This window comes from Rhineura floridana, chromosome 6, assembly GCF_030035675.1.
Source record: "Rhineura floridana isolate rRhiFlo1 chromosome 6, rRhiFlo1.hap2, whole genome shotgun sequence".
NCBI lineage: Eukaryota > Metazoa > Chordata > Lepidosauria > Squamata > Rhineuridae > Rhineura > Rhineura floridana.
This window is the reverse complement of record NC_084485.1, coordinates 128,124,967-128,147,308: the sequence shown is the minus strand read 5'-3', so window position 1 is coordinate 128,147,308 and position 22,342 is coordinate 128,124,967. Positions and strand designations below refer to the sequence as shown.

Sequence of the window (22,342 nt, the reverse complement as noted above, 5' to 3'; positions counted from 1 at the left end):
CTGAGCTGACTCTCTCCCTGTATGTGTCGGTGGAGTTTCCTTTTTCCCCTTCTCTCCGACTGGAATTTAGCCTTGTTTACAGTGTCCCCTGAAGCTTTCCTGCTAGTGTGGTGTTGAAAACTAGCTTTCTATAGGCTTCCGTCTCCTAGGATCTGTCTCCTAAGATATAGGTTCTTTCAGGATTTGGCTCCTAGCTCAGGGTGACCTTGGGCTGCCCTTATTACTTATTGCTCTGAGCTGTTTTACTTCAATTAAATAATGGAATAAATGGGAGCTACTTACCCTCTTTTCGCTCTGCTGCTTAACTCGCCTTGACGCTTTGTCAGCTGGGGCCTTGACACTTCGTCAGCTGGGGCTCCCTCTACCTCCTCCCCTGCCTACTCCAGCCCTCCCTCCCTCCTCCTCCTCCTCCTCCTCCCCCCATAGTCAGTTTTAGCTATCCTAATCTTGATTGCACGGGAGTAAATCCCACTGAGCTCAATAAACATGCAAATGATCAAACCTGTCCTCCCCTCCCCCTCCTGCCTACTTCCATCCGCCTCCTCCCCTCTGCCCTTCCTCCCCTCCATCCTCTTCCTCCCCTCACAGGAATAGTAACAGGGGTTGAAATGGGGTCCAAATGTAAAAGACAAAATAAGATATAATGTGGAAGATTTTCTGTCTCGGAAGTTCCACAAAGGCATCTACCCAGAGCCAGAGGAGTCCAATGATAATTGGTTTATCTGTCATGGCTGGTGGTATAATATGAAGTTATATCCATTATTTGTACACCAAAACCTGGGCCTCCTCCAGATGTTGGACTCCAACTCCCATCAGTCCCAGCCAGCATGACCAATAGTCAGAGATGATGGGAGCTGTAGTCCAACAACATCTGGAGGGTCCCAGATTCCTCATCCCTGTTGGGTAGTAGTATAAAACAATAGCTTCTTTAGGCATGTGAAGGGTCTTTTCCTCTCACCATGGAATATCTGCAGGTGAATCCCCCAGATACAAGATTATTGGTATGGCTCTGGGGGAGAAAAAGTGACTCCCAGGAAGGCCTCTATTCCAGGATTAGTCAGTTTTATACTGTTTCAGTCTACTTAAACAATCAAATTGTTAAATGAACTGTAGTTTTGTGAACTCTTTTGTATATTATTTTTGGACTGGCTCATACAGAATGTACATCAGTTGAGAACTCCACACTTGACTCACAGAATAGATGCAGGAATCCAAAGTGATAAAATTATTCAGGCAGTTAAATGGCCACACCAGTTTAGATGGCAGGTGGCGACATTTTTTTAAATGTTTCTCTGTGTGAAAACAAACAAACCCAAACCCAAAATTCTGAATAAAAAACTCTAGCACAGCAACAAAATAGGTTGTATCCCACCTCCTGCTTTGTGGCACAAGTGTTCTACCAGCAGCTTGTCTTCATATTAGAATCTTTTAAAAATGTAATCCACCAGACAGGCAGAGTGGACTCTTACCAGTTTAGACAGCTGATGGGGCAGGGCAGGTGGATTTTATATATATATAATTTCAGAATTAAAGAAATATCTGAACGGTATACAGAAAGATGAAGCCAATCACGAAACATAAAAACCAGCAACCGTTAAAAACTGCAGAGATAAAAAAGACTCAGTTGGGGAAAGGTTTTCAAGAAACGATGAAAGCATAAACATGTTACGTCTGGCTTCACTCCTGAGGATAGAGAATTCCAGAGACTTGGTGCCACAATGCTGAAAGCACATGCCCATGTCATAGAATGCTTTACTGCAGGGGCTTATGGCACCATGTGACACCATCACACCAGACATAGTGAGGCTCTTTGAAAGCTTGGATGGCTCTAAAAGTGGATTGAACCCATGCATGAAGAACAAGGCTGTTGGTGGCTACTAGCCACAGTGGCTATGTTCTTCCTGTACTGTAGAAGGCTGTATACCTCTGACTACCACTTCAGAATGTTTTACACAGTCAAGACTGTTCACCGTATGTTGGTTGACCTGAGCATACACAGTGAGTCTCAGACTAAGAAACCAGGATTAATGCATGTATATGACACAAAGCGGTGGTTGCAAAAATCAGTGGGAGGTGGAATGGATTGCATGAATCCTTCCATAATTAGATACAGAGAGCTGAATAAATAAAAATACCTAGCTTCTAAAATGCTGCTGCTTGGGTTATTTTGTTCCTATCTGGTACTTCTTAATTAATTTAATAGTTTACATACAAAAGAGATTTTTAGGCTGTCCTTCATTTGATTAGTTTCTGTATTTATTGTATTTTTATCTGTAAACACCCCTCTGGTTTTGTGTGGATGGAAGGCAATCTAAATGTTTAATAAATAGTTTGTTTATTTATTTGCAACAGCGGCATTCAAGGAAATAGTAAAAAAAAAAAAAAAAGTAGAAAGTCTCAATAAAATATACACCAAAAAATAGAAGAACAATATTTTACAAATCAGTTCCATGCTGTAAGGCCTGGCCAAGTGAAAAAAAAATCTGCCTGGTAGCAAACATTCAACAGTTGGCTCCAGTGAACCTCCCTTGGAAGGGCTTTCCAAAAATGGAGTGCCATGATTGAGAAGACCCTCTCTCTGGATACCACCCCCCACAAGTTCAGGTGGTGGGGGCATCCAGAGAAGAGCCTCACAGGATGAACATAGTGCTCAGGCAGGCTGGTGTGGTAGAAGGAGGTCCTTTTAGATACCAAATCCTAAGCCACTGAAGGCTTTATAAAGCCCTAGCACATACCATAAATCATATCATCATAAAATTTATTGCGGTCATAGACCCATACAGAAAAAATACATACACAAGTAAAAAGTATTGTAGTACATGAGTAGAAAAGTATAATATACTGTAAAATGGAGATAGTAAATATTTAAGTAAAATATGACAGCAGGCTAAAAACATTCTGGGACATTCATGATAAAATTTGTGATCGTTTAGCTTGGGCTGCGTGGACAAATTTGGCAACAGACAGCATAGAGATCCTATTCGAGCCCCTCAGGAGACACAATAATAAATGCTCAGAAGATTGGTTGGAAAGATTTTTGATGCATGGAAATAGATATTTCTTACGTTCAAGGGAGTATAATGGGCAGTCAAAGAAAATGTGTGAAAGTGTTTCTATGCCACCCGTCTTACAGGGGCAAATGCGTTGGTTATAAGCTGTACCCCGGTATCTCCCTTCCAATAATGCTGAGGTTAAGCAGTTGAATCTAGCCTTAGTGAATGCAAATCGGTATTTTGGAACAGTTAAGAAGTCCAGGTAGGGGGCATATTTCTGGGAGTCAAAGCTCAAGTTGCAATACAGGGGAGAGCAAACTTTGGATGCTGCAGCAAATGAGCTATGTACTGGGCCCAGGAAAAGAGATTATTTGGTTCTGGTCCAGTTCGACTTGCAAATAAGAATTTGCTCAATAGATGTGTATCTTCCCATGCACGCTGAAACCCATGTTGAGGCTGATCAAGGAATCCAGATGAGCTTCACAACAGGGATGTGTATCTGCATCAACGATTCTTCTGCACATGGGTCTGCTGTGTTAGATTGGGGCTTTTATCTTCGGTACACCACTTTGGGTATTTTCAGAGTAAAGACAGGGAATACATTTCATACATTTTAATGAACAGCTTTAAATGTAAGTGCCTCTCTGTCACTATTTTCCCTTAGGAAAAGCATGATGTATTCATCCTGTTTGTACCCAATTCAAAGTCTAGGATGCCTTACATTTACAAGAACAGGTTCCAGCGCTGGATGTGAGGGAAATCGTATTGTAAAAATATAGGTGCAAACATATTAGAGGATCAGCACAGTAATATGATGAAGATTCTGTTGCCAAGGGGAGCAGCATGTATTAAGCAAGAGCGTTTTTGAAAATTGCCACTAAAGATCTAAAATTAGATTTATTTTTTAACTACAGAAACATAAAATCCTTCCTCATAACAGTACAGACGAAGAGGACTCAGGGACAAAGAAGTACGAGCAGAGGAGTTTCTGTCCAACCTGGGCTGGATGTCAGTGATATAGAAAAGAGCCAGGAGGAGGCTAGAGGGAGAAGGTAACTGTGATAAAAGGAAGGTGATATGAAAACTACGGTGGATGGTGATGGGGGTAGGGGGGAGAAATATCAGTCTAGGCAATTGCTGGCTTTTCAGTGCAAGCTGGGTTTTTCTCCCTCCCTCCCTCCTTCCCTCCTGCACTCACAAGCCTGAAACCTGCTGAATAATTCATAAAGATTAGAAGCACCAAATTTTCCCAGGCTGATATAGACAGTGTGCATCCTGTAAAGCAAGAGAAGAAGCTCCAGGTCTTCATATAAGCTGCAAATGCTCTTGAGGCCATTGCTCAGAGGGAGTCCTGGTATTTCCACAGTTGAGGCTTCCTTTCTTCTGCCTTGGCTTGCCTTGCCTGCTTGCTCGCCTGTCTTCGGGCACTCATTGCTGCCTGCGCTTGACGACCAAGAGACTCTAACTTCATTGCGGGCATGGAGAGCTGTTTAGTTGCATTCCTGCAAGCTCTAGATCTTTTCTTTCTGCTTGCCTGGCTTGCATGGACCAGCCTCAGATCATCTAGCCAGCTTCATCTTTTGCGATCTTGCATGCTTGGAATATGCCTATATCCTCCTCAGTTCACTCTCTGAAGAATCCCCATATATCCCTTCTTCGACCTCTGCTTTGACCTCTGGATCTGGCATGGTCTGGGATGTTTGTGTGTTTCCATGGGATCCAGTCTCTGCCTGCCTGTTTTGAATATCCCTGTCTGCATTCTGGGACATTGTGCATGTTTTGGACCTTTCTGATGGCCTGCCTCAGCTCTCCTGTTGTGTACTGTATAGTAGATTAATCTTCATTTCTTCATGGCTCAGATTAGCCATATCGAGAATTGAGCAGTGGTGAGATTTATCTGGGAGTGGAAAGTGCCTAATTTGTGTGCAGCAGGATGCCCAACACCTCTTCCTCCTTCTCTTCCTGGAGTTCCAGATCCTTACAACAGCTGCTTTGCGAAGAAGACTCCCTGGGGACTAGAATCACTTTGTCTTTCTTCTACTTGCTGTTAGCTGTCTATGGAACCATATCCAACATCATGGTCATATATCTGGTCTTCACCTTCAGGAAGCTGCGCACCACCAGCAACACTTTCATTGTGAATGGTTGCATTGCTGACCTGAGCGTGTGTGGCCTTTGGATGCCACAGGAAGCAGTGCAGAGACTGCTACCCTCTGGCTCCCCTTCAGCACACTCAGAAGTGTACCGCTTGCTCCGGGTTGGGCTTGTAGGTCTCGGTCTCATCGTCTCACTGCTCTCCCACCTCTTGGTGGCCCTCAACCGGTATGTCCTCATCACCAAGCCACCCATCATGTACCAGGCTGTTTATCAGCGGAAGCACACAGCCTGGATGATTGGCTTGTCCTGGGGGTTTGCCCTCCTCCTCGCCTTGATTCCACCAGGGCTACAGACGTGGTGGGCCAACCAGCCAGAGTCTAGAAACGCCACCAGCAGCAAGAGCGCGAACTACACAGGACTGCTGGTAGCCCTGGCTGTTCTCAGCCAGACAGTTCTCCTGCTCCACTGCTACATGGGAATTGTAAGGAGGGTGCGGGGCAGCGTCAAGCGGGTCAGTGTCCTCAACTTCCACCTGCTCCAACAGCTCCGCTTTCCAGCTGCTCCATCAGCTCCCCGCCGGGCACGACGCTTGAGCAGCATCTCTGTCTTGCTCCTCTGCCTTGCATTTCTTCTGGCCACGCAGCCCCTGGTGTGGGTGAGCCTGCTGGGGTTTTTCTTCCAGCCCATACCACGGGAGCTGCAGATAGCGAGCTGGCTGCTCTTCTGTTCTCTCTCTGCCTTCAACCCACTGCTCTATACTTGGAAGAACGAGGAGTTCCGGCGCTGCATCCGCCTGGTACTACCTGGAGGGGAAAACCCGGCTGTAGCTGTGGCTGCAGCAGCGGCCACTACAGCTCTCCCCACAGTGTCTCTTCCATCTCAGGAGCCATTGCAGCTGGGCACCAAGATGGAAAGCATGGGGAGCTTAGTACTTCAGTGACTGCCCTCCTACCTGAGAAAATTCATGCACTCTTAAATGAAAAGGTGCTGGGAGACATTGGTCTATCACACAAAGTGCTTCCAGATGGGGGCTTCATTTTGCAAATGGGTCATTGAGATATCTCAAGCAAGCCATTGGCAACAGGTTTTTGTTTTGTTTTGCTTTTGAATGACCTGTTTTATTGATCATTCGGCCTGATTTGTTTGCACAAAGTTTGTGGAAAGGCTAGACGGCATTGGCGATTTACTGAGCAATCATTCCGATTTGTTTGCAGGGAGATTAAATGACATTGCAACGAGCAAATATTGCCCCACACTTTCTGGTGATTTTCTCCAATTTGGGAGGGAAAGCGGATTTGTGTGAGAGCTCCAAATCAGCTTTAATTGCGCAAACTGAATTTGCTGGCATGTGATGGAATCCCATCCAAAAATAGCAACAAAGTGTCCTTATCAGATTTCCCCTGTAAAGGAAAAATCTGGATTAAATGGGGGCAGGGAATACAAACTGACAATTTTATGCCAGAGACGTGTGGATGGCGCTGCAAAAACCTTGCATGCATGAGGAGCACCAATCTCACAATAACCACTTATCTGGAAGCACCCACAGAATGACTCACTGAACTGCACTGTCCTCCACTCCCTAAGGAGAGGCTTTTTAATGCTACCATAGAGACATCTGTCAACTTTAAAAAGTATATATTTGTATCAAATTGCTTTCACACTTTGTGGAGTTTTTTCAGTCCAGCTGATGAAAAGGTCTTACTATATACCTCAAATATTGCCTGTTAGGGTCTTAACTCTTTTGCCTGAACATTTTCCATTCCTTTCTTGGCTCACAATGGGCTAACAGAGACTGGCTTGTAAAAAAGAGACTGCCTTAGCTGATTGATAAAGAGCACTTGCTTGCCATGGATAAGGTCCAAAGGATCAATGCCTGGCATCTCCATTTGAAGTATTTTTAAATGCAGAGGGAAAGAATCTCTGCCTGAGCCCCTGAAAAGCGGTTACCAGAGCCAAATGAGATTCCGCTCCTTACCACTGTTGTTCCTTTCTGTTTCTCTTAGAAAAAAGTGCATGATCAGGGTTGGACAGTTTTTATTTATTTATATCCCACCCTTCCTCCCAGTAGGAGCCCAGCAGAGAATCCTGGACACTAGGACTGCTGGTGGTAGCATCTTTCTACTTGGCTTACTAATTGTGGGTTTTTTCCAGCATGCTCAAGCCAACAGTCATCTAACCCTCAGTTCATAGTTATCCAAAGCAGATGAGTTGGAACAATCTCTCTCACACACAATACCCATCATTATAATAATCCAGGGGGAGAGCACAGAAGGGAAGTTAAGGCACCTGCTGTGGTGTATTTGGATGAGGAAAGTGTGGGTTCCCAAAATCTCTACTCAGTCAAAATCTCACTGGGCAGTCTTGGGCTAGTGGTCACAATGGGTTGTATCCAACTCAGTTCTTCTCAGGGTAGACCCATTAAAATTCATGGACCAAAGTTAGTCATGTCCATTCACATCAATGGGTTTACCCTGAGTATGACTAACACTGCATAGAACCCTAGGAGCCTAAGCCACATCACAAAAGGCATGGGGTCTATGTGTGTGGCATGCAACCTTAGTGGTTCTGTGCATAGGCTGGGATCGTAAGGCCTTCTCCTAAGGTCCCATCTGTGGAAGCCAAGCTCCCAAATCTTATGGGGTCATCACAACAAGGACGTCTCTGAAGACACATGTTTACCTTTAGTATTTTAAAATACCTTTACTGTTTTACTGAACAGTAGCCATATTTTTGCATATGAAAAAAATTTAAGCACTGTATTTATTTGATTTCCTCCCAGTAACAGGGAACACTATTGGTGTTGGGCCACATCTGTCCCTGATGCTGTTCACACACACACATGCTCTCTCTCTCTCTCTCTCTCTCTCTCTCACACACACACACACACACACACACACACACACACACACACACACACACACACACCTGTCACCAATTGCAGCCCATTTACCTTGGGAATTATGTCTTATAAAAAATGGAAATGGACTGCCTTCAAGTCGAACCCGACTTACAGTATGAATAGGGTTTTCATGGTAAGCGGTATTCAGAGGGGGTTTACCATTGCCTCCCTCTGAGGCTGAGAGACAGTGACTGGCCCAAGGTCACCCAGTCAGCTTCATAGCTGTGTGGGGATTCAAACCCTGGTCTCCCAGGTCGTAGTCAGTCTACATCTGAAACAGCTGTTGAAGAAACAGAGGCAAAAGACACACACCAAAAATATCCAAGGGCCTTCAGGTTTCTTTCTCCCCTAGTTGCAAAATCTTTTAAATGGCATGCCTCAGACTTTGAACATGTGAAGCATTGTAATTTTCTAAATGGTATTTATAGAGCACTGTCAGTCTACAAAGCTCTTCTTTACAGAAGGTGGTTACTAGATCTAGGGCCTTTTCTGTGGTGGCCCCCGAGTTGTGGAATAGCCTCCCCGAAGAGGTACGCCTGGCGCCTACATTATTATCTTTCCGGCGCCAGGTAAAGACCTTCTTATGCTCCCAGGCATTTCAATCATTTTAATCTTTTTATCTTTTTAATCTTGTAATACTAATCCTTTTATCATCTTATATTTTGTTTAATTGTATTTTGTTTTCATTGTGTCTTATATGTTTTGTGATTTTATTATTATGATGTATGTATTTTATCCTATTATGTTTACCGCCCTGAGAGCTACTTGCTATGGGCGGTATATAAACGCAACAAAAGAAAGAAAGAAAGAAAGAAAGAAAGAAAGAAAGAAAGAAAGAAAGAAAGAAAGAAAGAAAGAAAGAAAGAAAGAAAGAAAGTATCATAAGCCAAAAGACAGGCTCCTGCCCACATGGACTTTACAATTTACATTCTGACAGAGAGGAGAACCGCAGAGGGTGGAAGGAAAAAGAGCGCCAATGGGAATGAATTGGTGCACATGTCTTTAGAACAATATGCCTTTCCCTTCGCCGACAGCTCAGAGTTTAAGGAATAGCATTCATATGTGAGAAGGCATGACTCTCACATTATTGAGGCCCAATACTGCTGGTGGTCTGTTGTGTTGTTTTATTTTTCTTTAGAACAAGTGCAATCTGCAACAAAATGTTGCAGTGTGAAGTGCTCCTCTTTGGGGTTTCAGCCAGCCATACTGTCTTCCAAACACTCCAATTCATCCCCTCCCATTTTTTCTCCCTCTACCACCCCCCATTCTCTCTCAACAATCAACATTCCATGGCCACTAAGCATGCTCAGTCCCTCATTGGATTGTCTTGGGGACGTTGTTCCCCCCTTATTTTTTTCTAAAGTTTTTTGTACTTCTGCAAACTTTGGCATTCCCCCCAAAGAGGGAACCCCTCTTGTGGATGGTTGGCACTATTTTGGCTACCTATGAGTAGGCACTTGGAAAATTAGTTTGCTGTTAGGATTTAGACAGATGGAACAAACTGAACTATCATCTATCTGTTGTAAATTGTCTTGAGTCTTTACTTGTCTGTCTCTTGAACTGGCTAACAACAACAACAACAAAGTCACCTGACCTTCAGCTAAAACCATTTAAAATGTTTATTTTTAAGTCTAATGTAACTACCTCTCTGTCTGTTGTAATAAAAGCTTCCCACCATGATCTTCCTGTATAAAGGTTACTATATCCTAGCGTTGTATGAGCAAAGTTGCTTCTAGTGCCTAATTTGCCATTGTTCAGTTTCTTGGGTTTCTCTGCTGACCTGTTTCTTGCTTTTCCCCTCTCAAAATATGGTTATGTGTCAGCAGTGGGATTCTGAGTATGTTTGAATAAAAGTGAAACATGTTTTATTTATAATCCCTGCAAATGTCTGATAAATCTCTGATAAATGTCAGCACCAATCCAGCTAAAGCTTATCATGACTAAGGCTATAGTTTGGTGCACACTTACTTGTAGGTAAGCCCCACTGAATTTAGTGGGACTAACGTCCAAGTAAGCATGCATGAGGTTGGGCTGCATGTTCACTGGCATCCACATCAGTTGGGATGTAGCAGCCCAACCCTATCTATATTTACCAGGTTCCTCTGTATTCAATGGGACTTACTCATAAGAAGATGTACATAGGATTGCAGGTTTGGTTATGGCTAATGTTATCTGGATAGAGGTCACCATCAGCCTCATTCTGGGTTATGGTGGCTCTTAGTCCATAGATTAGGATCTCCAAAGTCCCATTGAAAGTTTACAAAAGTGAGTATGTAACTGCAAACTGTGCTCCATTGATTTCTAAGGGCTCATCCAGACGACTGCAAAATGTGTAACATGACCGCTTTGTGTTCTTATTATTTTTTGGTCGTCCTGATGACGCCGAGTGCAAAAGCGCGTTTTCGCGCAGTTACATCCGCTTTCGCACAACCACGGAAAATGCGATACACTTTTTAAAAGCGTGAATCATCCACGGTTCCTTCGGCCGCTTGGACGCAATACCACGGATTTAAGAGATGATGCTGTTGCATGGGCAGTCCTGGGGCGGTTCCCCAGTCCCCCTCCTCTTTTCCAGCCAATCCCGTCCTTTGCACGTTTGCGCTTGTGTGGAAATGTCGCCCGGGAAAACGTGGCCAATCAGTGCTGTTGGATATACTGCGCAGGTGCAGAAATGCAGGTTTGTGCAGAAGCAGGAAGTCATGGTGGAAAAGCTGTTTAACCGTTTTGGATTAACGTGATTGCAGAAATGCAAGAAAGCATATTTGTGAAAGCAGCAGAAGGAAGGGGAAACTGGAAGGGGAAACACAAATCACTTTTGCGCCCAAATTATGATATACTTGCTGGGGCTTATAAATGGCTGCAATAGGGAGTGTTTGGCAAGCCGAAAAGGGAAATATCCAAGAAGCCGCTTGCTAAATGGAGTAACTTTTCTGCTTTACCACGAATGCGCATTTCTGCGAGACTTGCCAAGCAGATATGCTGCTATAGGTGCTCTGTCACAGAGCTATAGCCTTTCGCCCATAGCAACGGAATTAGCTGCGATCCTGACTTATGGCTAACTGTAACCAGAGGGAGTGTTTGGCAAGCTGAAACGGGAAATATCCAAGAAGCCGCTTGCTAAATGGAGTAACTATTCTGGTTTACCATGAATGCGCAGTTCTGCAAGACTTGCCAAGCAGACATGGCGTTGTAAAGTGGGGGACACCGTAACCATAGGTGTTGTTTGTGTGCGATGAGAAGCTGGGTGGGCTGTGGCGTGTTTTTCTCCTTTGTAGCCGTGCACCCCCCATCCCCAGATGAGTGGCTGGACAGCTTCCCCCCTCTCTGCTCATCAGCTGTGAATCGGGTTTGTGTGAGGTACTTTGGCGGGAGGTTTGAATCCCCTGAGTGAATTCCTTGTGCTGCCCGATTCCGGCTCATCAGCTGTGAAGCAGGCGTGCTCACGGCTTTTAGGGGGCAGGTGCGAATCCCCTGCCTGAGTGGGTTCTTTGTGCTGCCCGCTGCCCTTTCATCAGCCACCTATGATTTTGCCCAGGGCCCCACAGGCTATGGGAGGACTCGTGGCCCCCTCCTCCAAATTCGGTTTGGGCCATGACCTCCATTGCGCCCACAGGAAATCCAAACGTTCACGCTTCCGTGTTCAAGCACGCATGTGGAGAACTGATAGCAGTGGAAGGGGAGAGGGGAGCAGACGTCATATTTTCCCAATGAATCGGAACATAGTGGGATGTGTCGGGGGCATGGACAGGAAAAAAGCGAGAAGATGCCGCATGTTCGGGCTGCGTGTGCGGCCGATAAAAAAGCGTGTTTTTAATATCAGCAAAAAGCGGGAAAGGAGTGGGAAAAGGGGCAAGTGAGGACTCTCAGCTGACAGAGCAGGTATGGAAAACCTGGATTATCCCGCTCCGTCTGGATGAGCCCTAAGACACTTGGGTGAACCTAACTTTCTCTTGATTGCATCTATTATCTGATGCTGATTGGTAGATGCTGACTGCCCAGTGAAAATAAGCGGAGCCTTTTAGGCAAAGATGGGGAACCTTGGCTCTCTAGATTTTGCTGGACTTGGCACCACCAGCCCCAAGCTGGCATGGCCAATGGTCAAGGATTATGGGAGTTGTAGTCCAACAACATCTGGCTACTCCTACTGATAGAGCTAAAAATTATAGGTTGACGTAGGTTTCTGCGGAGCTTTGCCAGCACTAAGCAAAATGTTAGATGGGGTAGCCATCTGGTCCCTTCCATCTTATGACTCAAGTCAATAAACTTCTTGAATCAATGGGGTGAACTGTTTTTACAGGTGCAGATTTACCAATTCTGCCTGTGAACAGATACAGGTATTGTCTTCCCTAATTTGGAATTTTCCAGCCTGCTTGAACATTGCACTCTCCCCATAATGCAGAGGCTGGTGACAGCTGACAGTGGGTAGGCTGCAAAGTGAAGCCTGTAAGGGGGCATGCTGTGAGCTAGTACAAAACAGCTTTGTCTGAACACATGTCATTGTTTGTCCTACTACAGCAGATCTAAAAAGTAGGTTTACTGTACTCAGTTCAAAGTTGTGCTCTCACGCCTTCAGTAGTTCTTTAGAAGGAACAATCTGAGTTGGGCTGCTTTCACACATGAGGCTGATTGCGTTAGTTTAACGGATTAAAAAGGGAGCACTTCTGTCCTGATTTCTAAAATCCCTTTCACACTGCAGTACTTGTTGCATTGTGGAACAGCAACTTTTTCAGCCGATATAACGGCATTTCGTGCAACTGTCTTTCACACAGCTTGTTTTCGTCCCTCACCCACGCACACTGTTCCCCACTGTGTAGGAGGTCTAAGATCTCATCCTGTCGCCATGCAAGCCCTCTCCCTTTAGGATCTGACTTTTAACGTTGTTTTAATTGTATCAAGATGGGTGTGTGTGGGAAATGCTGCTGCTGTCTGCGCCAATGCTGGAATACCAGTACAACGTTTGTCAGGCAAAAACAAAAAACCCACGCAACTAAAGGGTGGGAACGCATTGCATGCTGGGATGCCTGTCATGTGAGTGGCTGCAGCTTGCGAAAAACTCCTGCAATCTTCCGGGTTCCCAGCCTTGCTAATGGATTATTTCTGGTATCATTTATCACAGAAACTAGCACTAAACTTCCGCTACATTCCACTAGAATTCTGGAGCTAGCTTGTGTTTTGTGTGAAAGATCAAATATAATGTGCAAATTACCAGGTAAGAAATTGTCAGAATAACGGAATAAAGTGCAGTGTGAAAGCAGCCTTAGGTCTAGCTTTCTATTAGACAAAGCCATGGCAGGAGAAACGGCAGGAGCTGAGATTCTACTGGATCAACATCATTTTTTAAGGCTTGGAAGAATCCTGTCTTGTACTGCGTCACAACATTGCAGTAATAATAATACTTTGCAAGTCATACATCTTGTTATGTTACATTGCAGTATCTTTCCTGGCACCACCATTCTACTGCTGGGGCAATTTCCACGGTAAAATTAAAAGCATGACATCTGAATAAAAAACATTTAGAGAATTAGAATCTCTATTTATTTATTTATTGAATTTATTAGTCACCCATCTGGCTGGTTATCCAGCCACTCTGGGCAGCGCACAATATAAAACATCCAAATACACTAAAACATTTAAAATCTCGAACCAGAATAATAAAACCTAACCCACCCCAAACGCCTGCCTGAAGAGCCAGGTCTTTAAGGCCCGGAGGAAGCCCATCATAGAGGGGGCATGATGGAGATCATTTGGTAGGGAGTTCCACAGGGTAGGGGCCACAATTGAAAAAGCCCTCTCCCTAGTCCTCACCAGTTTGGCTGTTTTAACTGGTGGGATGGAGATAAGGTCTTTTGAGGCTGATCTTGTTGGCCAGCATTGCTGATGATGCTAGGCCCTTTTTAAGGGTGCAGGAAGAGGAACAAAGGCACACACAGAAAAAGGCAAACATTTGGAAAGAGTGAGTGGGGCTCTGAGCAAAGACATGATCGACCACTGATAAACTGCATTGGCAAGATCCTCCAGCACAGAGTGATATCCAACCTCAGCACAAGTCCACATCTTGCCAGAGTCCAAGCTGCCCAGGCGCCTTGATAACATAAACCTTAAATTCAACCTGCTTGTGTGAGGAGGGCTGAGGCTCAGTGACAAAGTATATGCTTTGCATTTAGAAGGTCCCAGCTTCAATCCTTGGCATATCCATGTAGAGGAGAGGCCCCGTCTGAAATCCTGGAGAGCTGCTGCCAGTCAGTGTGGATAATAATGAACTAGATGGACCAATGGTCTGACTCAATACAAGGCAGCTTCCTCTGTTCCTAGTAGCCAACAGAAAGAATGTAGGGCAAGGATAACATGATTGCCCTGGAGAGGGTGTTTGGGGCTGAATTCAGTTTAATTCAGTTTATTTCAATGTTTTTTTTTTCTTTTTTATAGTAGATATTAGGATTGCCAGATTTCCGGCCTGGAGACTCCGGGTTTTTGAGGTTCTCTCTGGGTCTCCGGGTAAGTCACCTTAATCTCCTGACACTTAGCTTTCGTTTTAAAAAGAAATTAAGTTCCTAGGTCTGGTTCAAGACATACACCAAAACATCAGCTGCCCCCCTGCAACTTCTGTTAGAAGTCAGCTGCTCTAATCCCTGCCCTTTCAAGTGAAGTCAGGGTTGTGAATGACAAAATATTTGCTGACTTCTAGGCAATAGCTAGAACGCATTGCAAATCTTGAAAACAGTTTCCTTTTCCTGTTTGTCTGCACATCAGAAGTTGAGTGAGTTTATGATATGTTATACTTTTCTAATTATAAGGAGTCAAACAAGCTTAAATTTTACTGGGTTGTTGAAGAGGGCAGTTTATTTGTCTAATTCATAGCCTGTTTTGAAAACCTTCTCAGTATGAAATTTTAATCCATTACCCACTTTTCTAGGAGTAAAGCTGCAATGCCAATGCCAGATACCTGGGAGTAAACCCCAATTGAATTCAGTAGGGCTTACTTTTGAGTAGACATGGTTGGGATTGTGCTGTAAATCAATGGGGCTTTTGAGTGAACATAGCAAAGGATTGTGTTGTAAATCTTTCTCCCCCCACCCTCCAATCCTTTTTTTTCAAAGCAACTAGGCAGGGCTAACTTAGAATTATTATTAGAATTAGAATAGGGTTGCCAGGGGCCTGAGAATGATTCTGCATCTTTAAGAGAAGAGAAAATTCAGCTAAGTGCAGGTTTTCTTGCAACACTGTAATGGGAAAAACTGTATCTTTAAAAATTGTGCAGGGGGAAGGGAGAATTTCATCTTGTAGTTTTTCCCATTGCAAGAAAACCTGCACTTGGCTGAATTTTCTCTTCTCTTAAAGATACAGAATCATTCTCAGGCCCTGAGCCTGGCAACCCTAAAGTAGAATTTATTGCCTGCCCTTCACCCAAAGGTTAATGCTTTTATTTGATAGGCAACTAATACTTTTTAAAAAAAAAAATCTGCAGTGACCAACTGGTTTTAACAATAAGCTATTATATAGGGTGTATGTATTTTTACATCTCCAGTATGTGTGTATATGGAATCTTTCCAACAACACTGTAAAGTGGGGTTGGAAACCAAGGTAGCTTACAATAAGAAATAAATCTGTTTAAAATCCAATAACCATAAAACAAGTATAAAACAGTTGCAAAACAGATTCAAGTGGCATGATTATGATTTTTGGATTGGCTGAGTGAAGTTCCTTATCATTTCAGGTTTCAGCCCTGTGCACGCTTCTCTGTTTGAATACACTGAGTACACTGGGACTTGCTTCTGGGTAAACATGCATGGGACCGCACTATAAATATCTTTACAGGTTGTGTAATAATAAACATCTTTGACATGCATGCTTATATAAACATTTCTTCATACTGTGTCTCAAAATGTATCTGATTTCACAATATGGTTGTACATTATTATTTCCTTGACATTTTAAGTGTGCCCTTCTTGTTTGCACCCTGAGGGACAGATTAGGCTGAGAGATGGTGAGTAGCCCATGGTCACCAAGTAAACTTTGTAGCTGATTACCATTTAAAAAAATAATTTAAATGATTTATACACAGGCAAAGTTTATGAAATAATGCAGATCCACACAATACATTTATTATTATTATTATTATTATTTACATTTGTATACCACCCCATAGCCGAAGCTCTCTGGGCAGTTTACAACAATTAAAAACATTAAAAACAAATATACAAATTTAAAAACACATTTTTTAAAAAACAATTTAAAAACACATGCTAAAATGCCTGGGAGAAGAGGAAAGTCTTGACCTGGCACCAAAAAGATAACAGTGTTGGCGCCAGACACACCTCATCAGGGAGATCATTCTATAATTTGGGGGCCACCACTGAGAAGGCCCTCCCCCCTTGTTGCCATCCTCCCAGCTTCCCTCCTAGTAGGCACTCAGAGGAGGGCCTTAAAGCACATCCAACTCATCCAGCTCATGACTTCCCCCAAAGAATCCTGGAAAGTTTAGTTTCCCCCTCACAGTTACAGTTCCCACCACCCTTAACAAACTACAGTTCCCATGATTCTGTTGTGGGATTCATGTGCTTCAAATGTATGTTGAATATGCTTTAAATGCATGGTGTGGATCTGCCCTAGGTATGCTGTGCATTCATTGGTAAATTGAAAAGAACAATTTTAAAATATAATTTTTAAACAGGGGAAGGTCTGTAGCTCAGTTGGGATATGCTTTGGATGCAAAAGTCCAAAATCCAATCTCTGGAAAAGACTATTGCCTGGAATTCTGGAGAGCCAATGCTAGTCCATGTCATCAGTGCTGAGCTAGATAGTACCAAATGGCCTGAGTCAGTATAAGACAGGTTCCTTTGTTCTAAAAAAGAGGAAAGAGACCCAAGGGCCACAGTGACTCCAAAATTTATTTATGTGCTTTATTTACAACATTTATATACCACTTTATTATAAAAAAGTGTCAAAGTGGTTTACAAAAGGAATTAAAACTATCACATTATTGGCAAAAAACGTTAAAGACAGATATTCAAAAACATTCAAAATAATACAACCAACAACGAGTTAAAAACAGATAAAAAGCATAATAGCTTCTACATGCCTGAGTAGGCATGCCTAAAAAAAAAATGTTTTTAGCAGATGTCGAAAAGAGTACAGTAAGGCGCCTGCCTAAAGTCAATAGGCAGGGAGTTCCAAAGTGTTCCAAAGTCTATCTGCATTCCATTTACCTCTGACCTCATTCCCTTACATCCATAAAAGCAATAACAGTGGTTCCATGTGCTTAGCTCAACCACCTTAAACCCACTGATGATGCACCTTGTTGTTTGTATGATGGTTTGTTTCTTGCCCAAAAGTGGTAAGAGAGAATTCACATACTAGGAAGTGCGACTTCAATTGCTGTTGTTCCCAAGCTACTGCCTGTAAAGGTAGACTAAACCATGTGTGTTTTCTCTCTATCAATTATTACTCACTGGAATTGGGTTGGCTGTCAAAGTGAGTTTATAGCAGACCACAGTAGGCAGGAAAGGGTAGAGAATCTTCTTAATTCTTACTCATTTCCCAAACTTCTCTCTGCAGTGAAGGGTCAAGTCTGTAAAGAGGTTTGGAGCAGCCATGTTAAAAGGCAGGCAGGGTATTTCAGGCAGGGGGTTGCTTACCCTACTTTGATATGGATAACTTTGCAGAGGATCCCTAGTCAAGCCTCTCCGACAGCACAATCCTAACAATATCTGCACAGAAATAAGTCCTGTTGAGTTCTATGTGGCTTAGTCCTTTAGTTAAGTGTGTTTAGAATTGCAGCCTTCAGGAGCATCCATCTTTACTCCTGGGTTCTCCCATCTAACATCACACTAGGCTCCCTTCTTCCTACAATGGCCTTCTGGCTAGATTAAATGTTCGCTACCCAGGCTTCCTAAACAGGTGAGAAGGAATGATCTCGTCACTTCAGCTGGACCTGGGAATACCCTCATTTAGCTAAGATTTCCATCTTAATTTCCAGTCAGAAAATGTTTTTTTTTTAGAGGTATGCTCCAAGCAACTGTGGTTGCTGCTTGACATATCATGCTTAATTACATCACTACCCCCCCCAAAAAGCTCAGGGTTTGGTGTGCTTCTGACCTGGCAACTCCAGTAGATATTGATTACAAACTTACTGTTTTCTTCCCTCTCCTTCCCATAGCCCACCTTTTTTCCATCTCCCAGATGTTTTAACGATTTTCACAGTGTGCAAAATTACTACAATTTGATATTTACAGAAAGAGATAAAGTGAGTGAGGAGAGAAATAGAATGAAAAGGAAAGAGATGAGAGAGAAAAGAGTTAGGAAAAGGAAAGGGAAGAAAATGCAAAAACCAAGTTTGTTTACTCCATATATATCTCAAGGAAATGTTCCCTCTTTTTGTAATTTGATGTTAAAAATCTTGTTGTGGGCTCTTGGTAATAAGAGGCTGTGAATCAAGATGTTGATGCTCAGGGTGGTCTGTTGGGTGCCCTCTTCACCTAGCAGATGTCCTGGACAGATTTAGGGCCAGTGACATTGCTCTGGTCCCAGTGAAGGGAATGGAGCTGATATCAGCCAAGATGAGGCCTTGAACAATACAGTGTACACTATGTAATGAGGACATGTGAAGGCTGCCTGTAAGAATCTGCAAAAGATTCCTTTTTGGTGTATGTTACAAGCATGTCTTTTTTTGAAAAGAAACAAGAGAAGGAGGCTAAAACAGAACACTACCGGTGATGTCTGAGGCTGAGCTAAACCAGACAGGGACAAATTACTTAGCTCCTTTGAAATTCTATGTATTTATTACTAAACACCCTAATCCTATTCCAGGCCCCCAGGCCCACTTTATTCTAACCTGCTCCTAGCTAGAGATGAGGGAGACATTCAGTTTGGTTTGGATTTTAGTGTGAATTGTTGTCGTTGTAGTTGTTATGTGCCTTCAAGTCGATTATGACTTATGGCGACCCTATGAATCAGTGACCTCCAGTAGCATCTGTCATGAACCACCCTGTTCAGATCCTGTACGTTCAGGTCTGTGGCTTCCTTTATGGAATCAATCCATCTCTGGTTTGGCCTTCCTCTTTTTCTACTCCCTGCTGTTTTCCCCAGCATTATTGTCTTTTCTAGTGAATCATGTCTTCTCATTATGTCTCTATAGTATGATAACCTCCGTTTCATTATTTTAGCTTCTAGTGACAGTTTTGGTTTAATTTGTTCTAACACCCAATTATTGGTCTTTTTTGCAGTCCATGGTATGCGCAAAGCTCTCCTCCAGCACCACATTTCTAATGAGTTGATTTTTCTCTTATCCGCCTTTTTCACTGTCCAACTTTCACATCCATACACAGAGATCAGGAATACCATGGTCTGAATGATCCTGACTTTGGTGTTCAGTGATACATCTTTGCATTTGAGGACCTTTTCTAGTTCTCTCACAGCTGCCTTCCCCAGTCCTAGCCTTCTTCTGATTTCTTGACTATTGTCTCCAGTTTGGTTAATGACTGTGCCAAGGTATTGATAATCCTTCACAAGTTCAGTGTCCTCATTGTCAACTTTAAAGTTACATAAATCTTCTGTTGTCATTCTTTTAGTCTTTTTGATGTTCAGCTGTAGTCCTGCTTTTGTGCTTTCCTCTTTAACTTTCATCAGCATTTGTTTCAAATCATTACTGGTTTCTGCTAAGAGTATGGTATCATCTGTATATCTTAAATTATTGATGTTTCTCCCTCTTTTCACACCTCCTTCATCTTGGTCCAATCCCGCTTTCCGTATGATATGTTCTGTGTACAGATTAAACAAGTAGGGTGATAAAATACACCCTTCTCACACTCTTTTCTATTGGGAACCAATCAGTTTCTCCATATTCTGTCCTTACAGTAGCCTCTTGTCCAGAGTATAGGTTGCGCATCAGGACAATCAGATGCTGTAGCACCATTTCTTTTAAAGGATTCCATAGTTTTTCATGATCTGCACAGTCCAAGGCTTTGCTGTAGTCTATAAAGCACAGGGTGATTTTCTTCTGAAATTCCTTGCTCCGTTCCATTATCCAACGTATGTTTGCCATATGATCTCTGGTGCCTCTTCCCTTTCTAAATCCAGCTTGGACGTCTGGCATTTCTCGCTCCATATATGGTAAGAGCCTTTGTTGTAGAATCTTGAGCATTACTTTACTTGCATGGGATATTAAGGCAATAGTTCAATAATTACTGCATTCTCTGGGATCCCCTTTCTTTGGAATTGGTATATTGAACACTTCCAGGCTGTGGGCCATTGTTTAGTTTTCCATATTTCTTGACAATTTTTTGTCAAAATTTGGATTAATGCAAATAGGGTTGCCTTATTCCAGTCCCACAAATCCAGGCAGGCTAATTTGCATATTGTGCAAATTATTTGCTAATTATGCAAATTAAGCATATTAATAGTTGCATTATCCAGTTTTGTTTTTGTACTTAGTAATTACCAACAAAAAGTGAAGGAATATGTGAGAAATCTTTTTTTTTTAAATGTACATTTTCAGCCTTAAATGCCTAGGCTGTAGTTTCCAACACTATGGAATATTTATTCCTCTATTAAGATTTATATCCTGCCCTTCCACTGTTAAAAACAGAGCTCAGGGCAGCTTTCAAATGTAATAAAAACAATAAAAGTGTAACTTTTCAAGAAACGTTTGGGAACCCCTGGTATAAGGCATCTGCCTATGTTCCTATGCTGCTCTCACCCCTCATTTAGGTGCCTGGGATGCGGACATACCTCTTTACAGTTATGGAAAGTGATTCTTAATCATGTGTTATCTGCATTAGGTCTCCAGACACAAGGTTGCATAGGTGTTTATGGGCGTGTCCATAAAGTTTTTTGTGAAGTTCAAGTTCTATATGACATCATTTAGTAAATGTGCTTAGGATCACATCAATGGCATTTCTGAATATGTACTTTCACACAGACTTTGGTTTTCCATAAAACAGTGCTTGTCCAAGCCATTACACTTGGGGGGGCACTACTTGCACACCCCTTCCATAAGCACATCAAGGCTGGATACACACCTTAACCAAGACACAGACAACAGGGCGCTCAAAACAAAGACAAAAGAGTGTGTTTTTGTTTTCTGAGGAGGGAGCTCTTCCTTGGGAAAGTATTATTATTATTAGCATTATTATTAGCATTAGCTAATTGGGTGGAAGCTGCAGACACTTTAAAGCAAAGGAACAGGAAGACATGCAGGTTGCTGCTACTGCTGCTGCTTTGCTCTGGAGGTGACTCCCCCCATCCCTGGTTGCTTGGTTGGGGGCTGCGGTTGGCCACACACACAGTGGGCTCCCAGTTTCAGCCTGGGACTTACTTCAGACTTTTTACAGGGACTTTTAAAAAAATTGCAATGTGAATCCTCCAAAGCTTCCCCCACCCCCTGTTTTTTGTCTCCTCCCTCCCTCCTGTTCATTCACTGCCAGCACACAGAAGCGCTGCTTCAGACTGGTCTCCTTACCCTTGCCTCCATCTTAGTCTTATTTCTCTTTCTCACTCTGTGGCTCCGGCAATTAACGTTTCCTTGAGCTCATTTCTGCTTGGCAGCAGCTGCTGCTGCTAGAACGAAGCCCCAGGCTCTTCCCAGGGAGGAAAATGAATTGTTCATGATCAACTCCACATAGACAGCATGTAGGGAGAGCCTATGCATGAACAAAATACCTCTTTCTTCAGGGAACCAGTACCAGTGAGAAATCACCACATGTAGACTCTTTCTCAAGAGCAGTTGAACCCAGGTACAGAGGGCTTGTACCTAGATAAAGAGTAATGTATGGAAACCTCTTATCAGAGTTGTTGTTCAGCAACATCTGAGGGCCAAAGGTTCCCCACGCAGGCTCTGGAGCTAGACCTCACAATGGTAGACCTTTCCCTTTATGGCTCTCTTTTTTTTCCACCTGTTTCTCATATACATGGAGACAACAGCACATTGTGTCTCAGCCACACAACAAATCCCCGGCAATGTCTTCTCACTTGCAAATCAGCCTAATGAGGGAGTCATTTGTATTAGAGAAGGTGCAGAAGGGAAGGGAGTACTTCACCTTTTCCCTGAAGATTCCCCTCAGCTCTTTCTACCTCTGTGGGCTTCCAGTGAGTGAGGGATAAATCTGGAACGCTTGTGAGGGCAAAAGCAACTGGAGGAGGGTAGCTTTCAATGGGAAAGCATCTAGGAGGGAGAAGGGTTTAACGCTGGTGCTTTATGCTTGGATGTTTGGGAAGAGCTGCTGCTTTCGGGAAAAGGTTGTCATTCAGTGGCAGAGCATCAGCTTTGCATGCAGAAGGTGCCAGGTTCAGTCCCCAGCACTATAGGAAAAGCTGGGAGAAACCCCCGTCTGAAATCCTGGAGAGACACTTCCAGTCA

General features: G+C 43.2%; 2 protein-coding genes across 2 annotated transcripts in view; both read left to right on the top strand.

Moving 5' to 3' along the window:
* The window catches only part of CDC14A (cell division cycle 14A), a 159,437-nt gene that overhangs the window by 106,008 nt on the left and 31,087 nt on the right, over positions 1-22,342 (top strand). The gene's annotated exons all lie outside the window — the stretch shown is intronic.
* GPR88 (G protein-coupled receptor 88) lies at positions 4,927-6,030 on the top strand. Its single transcript, XM_061630555.1, has one exon. The coding sequence runs from the start codon at positions 4,927-4,929 to the stop codon at positions 6,028-6,030; it is 1,104 nt and encodes a 367-aa protein (XP_061486539.1).

Coding starts and splice junctions, on each gene's coding strand:
- GPR88 (XM_061630555.1), top strand. CDS start 4,927: ATGCCCAACACCTCTTCCTCCTTCTCTTCCTGGAGTTCCAGATCCTTA.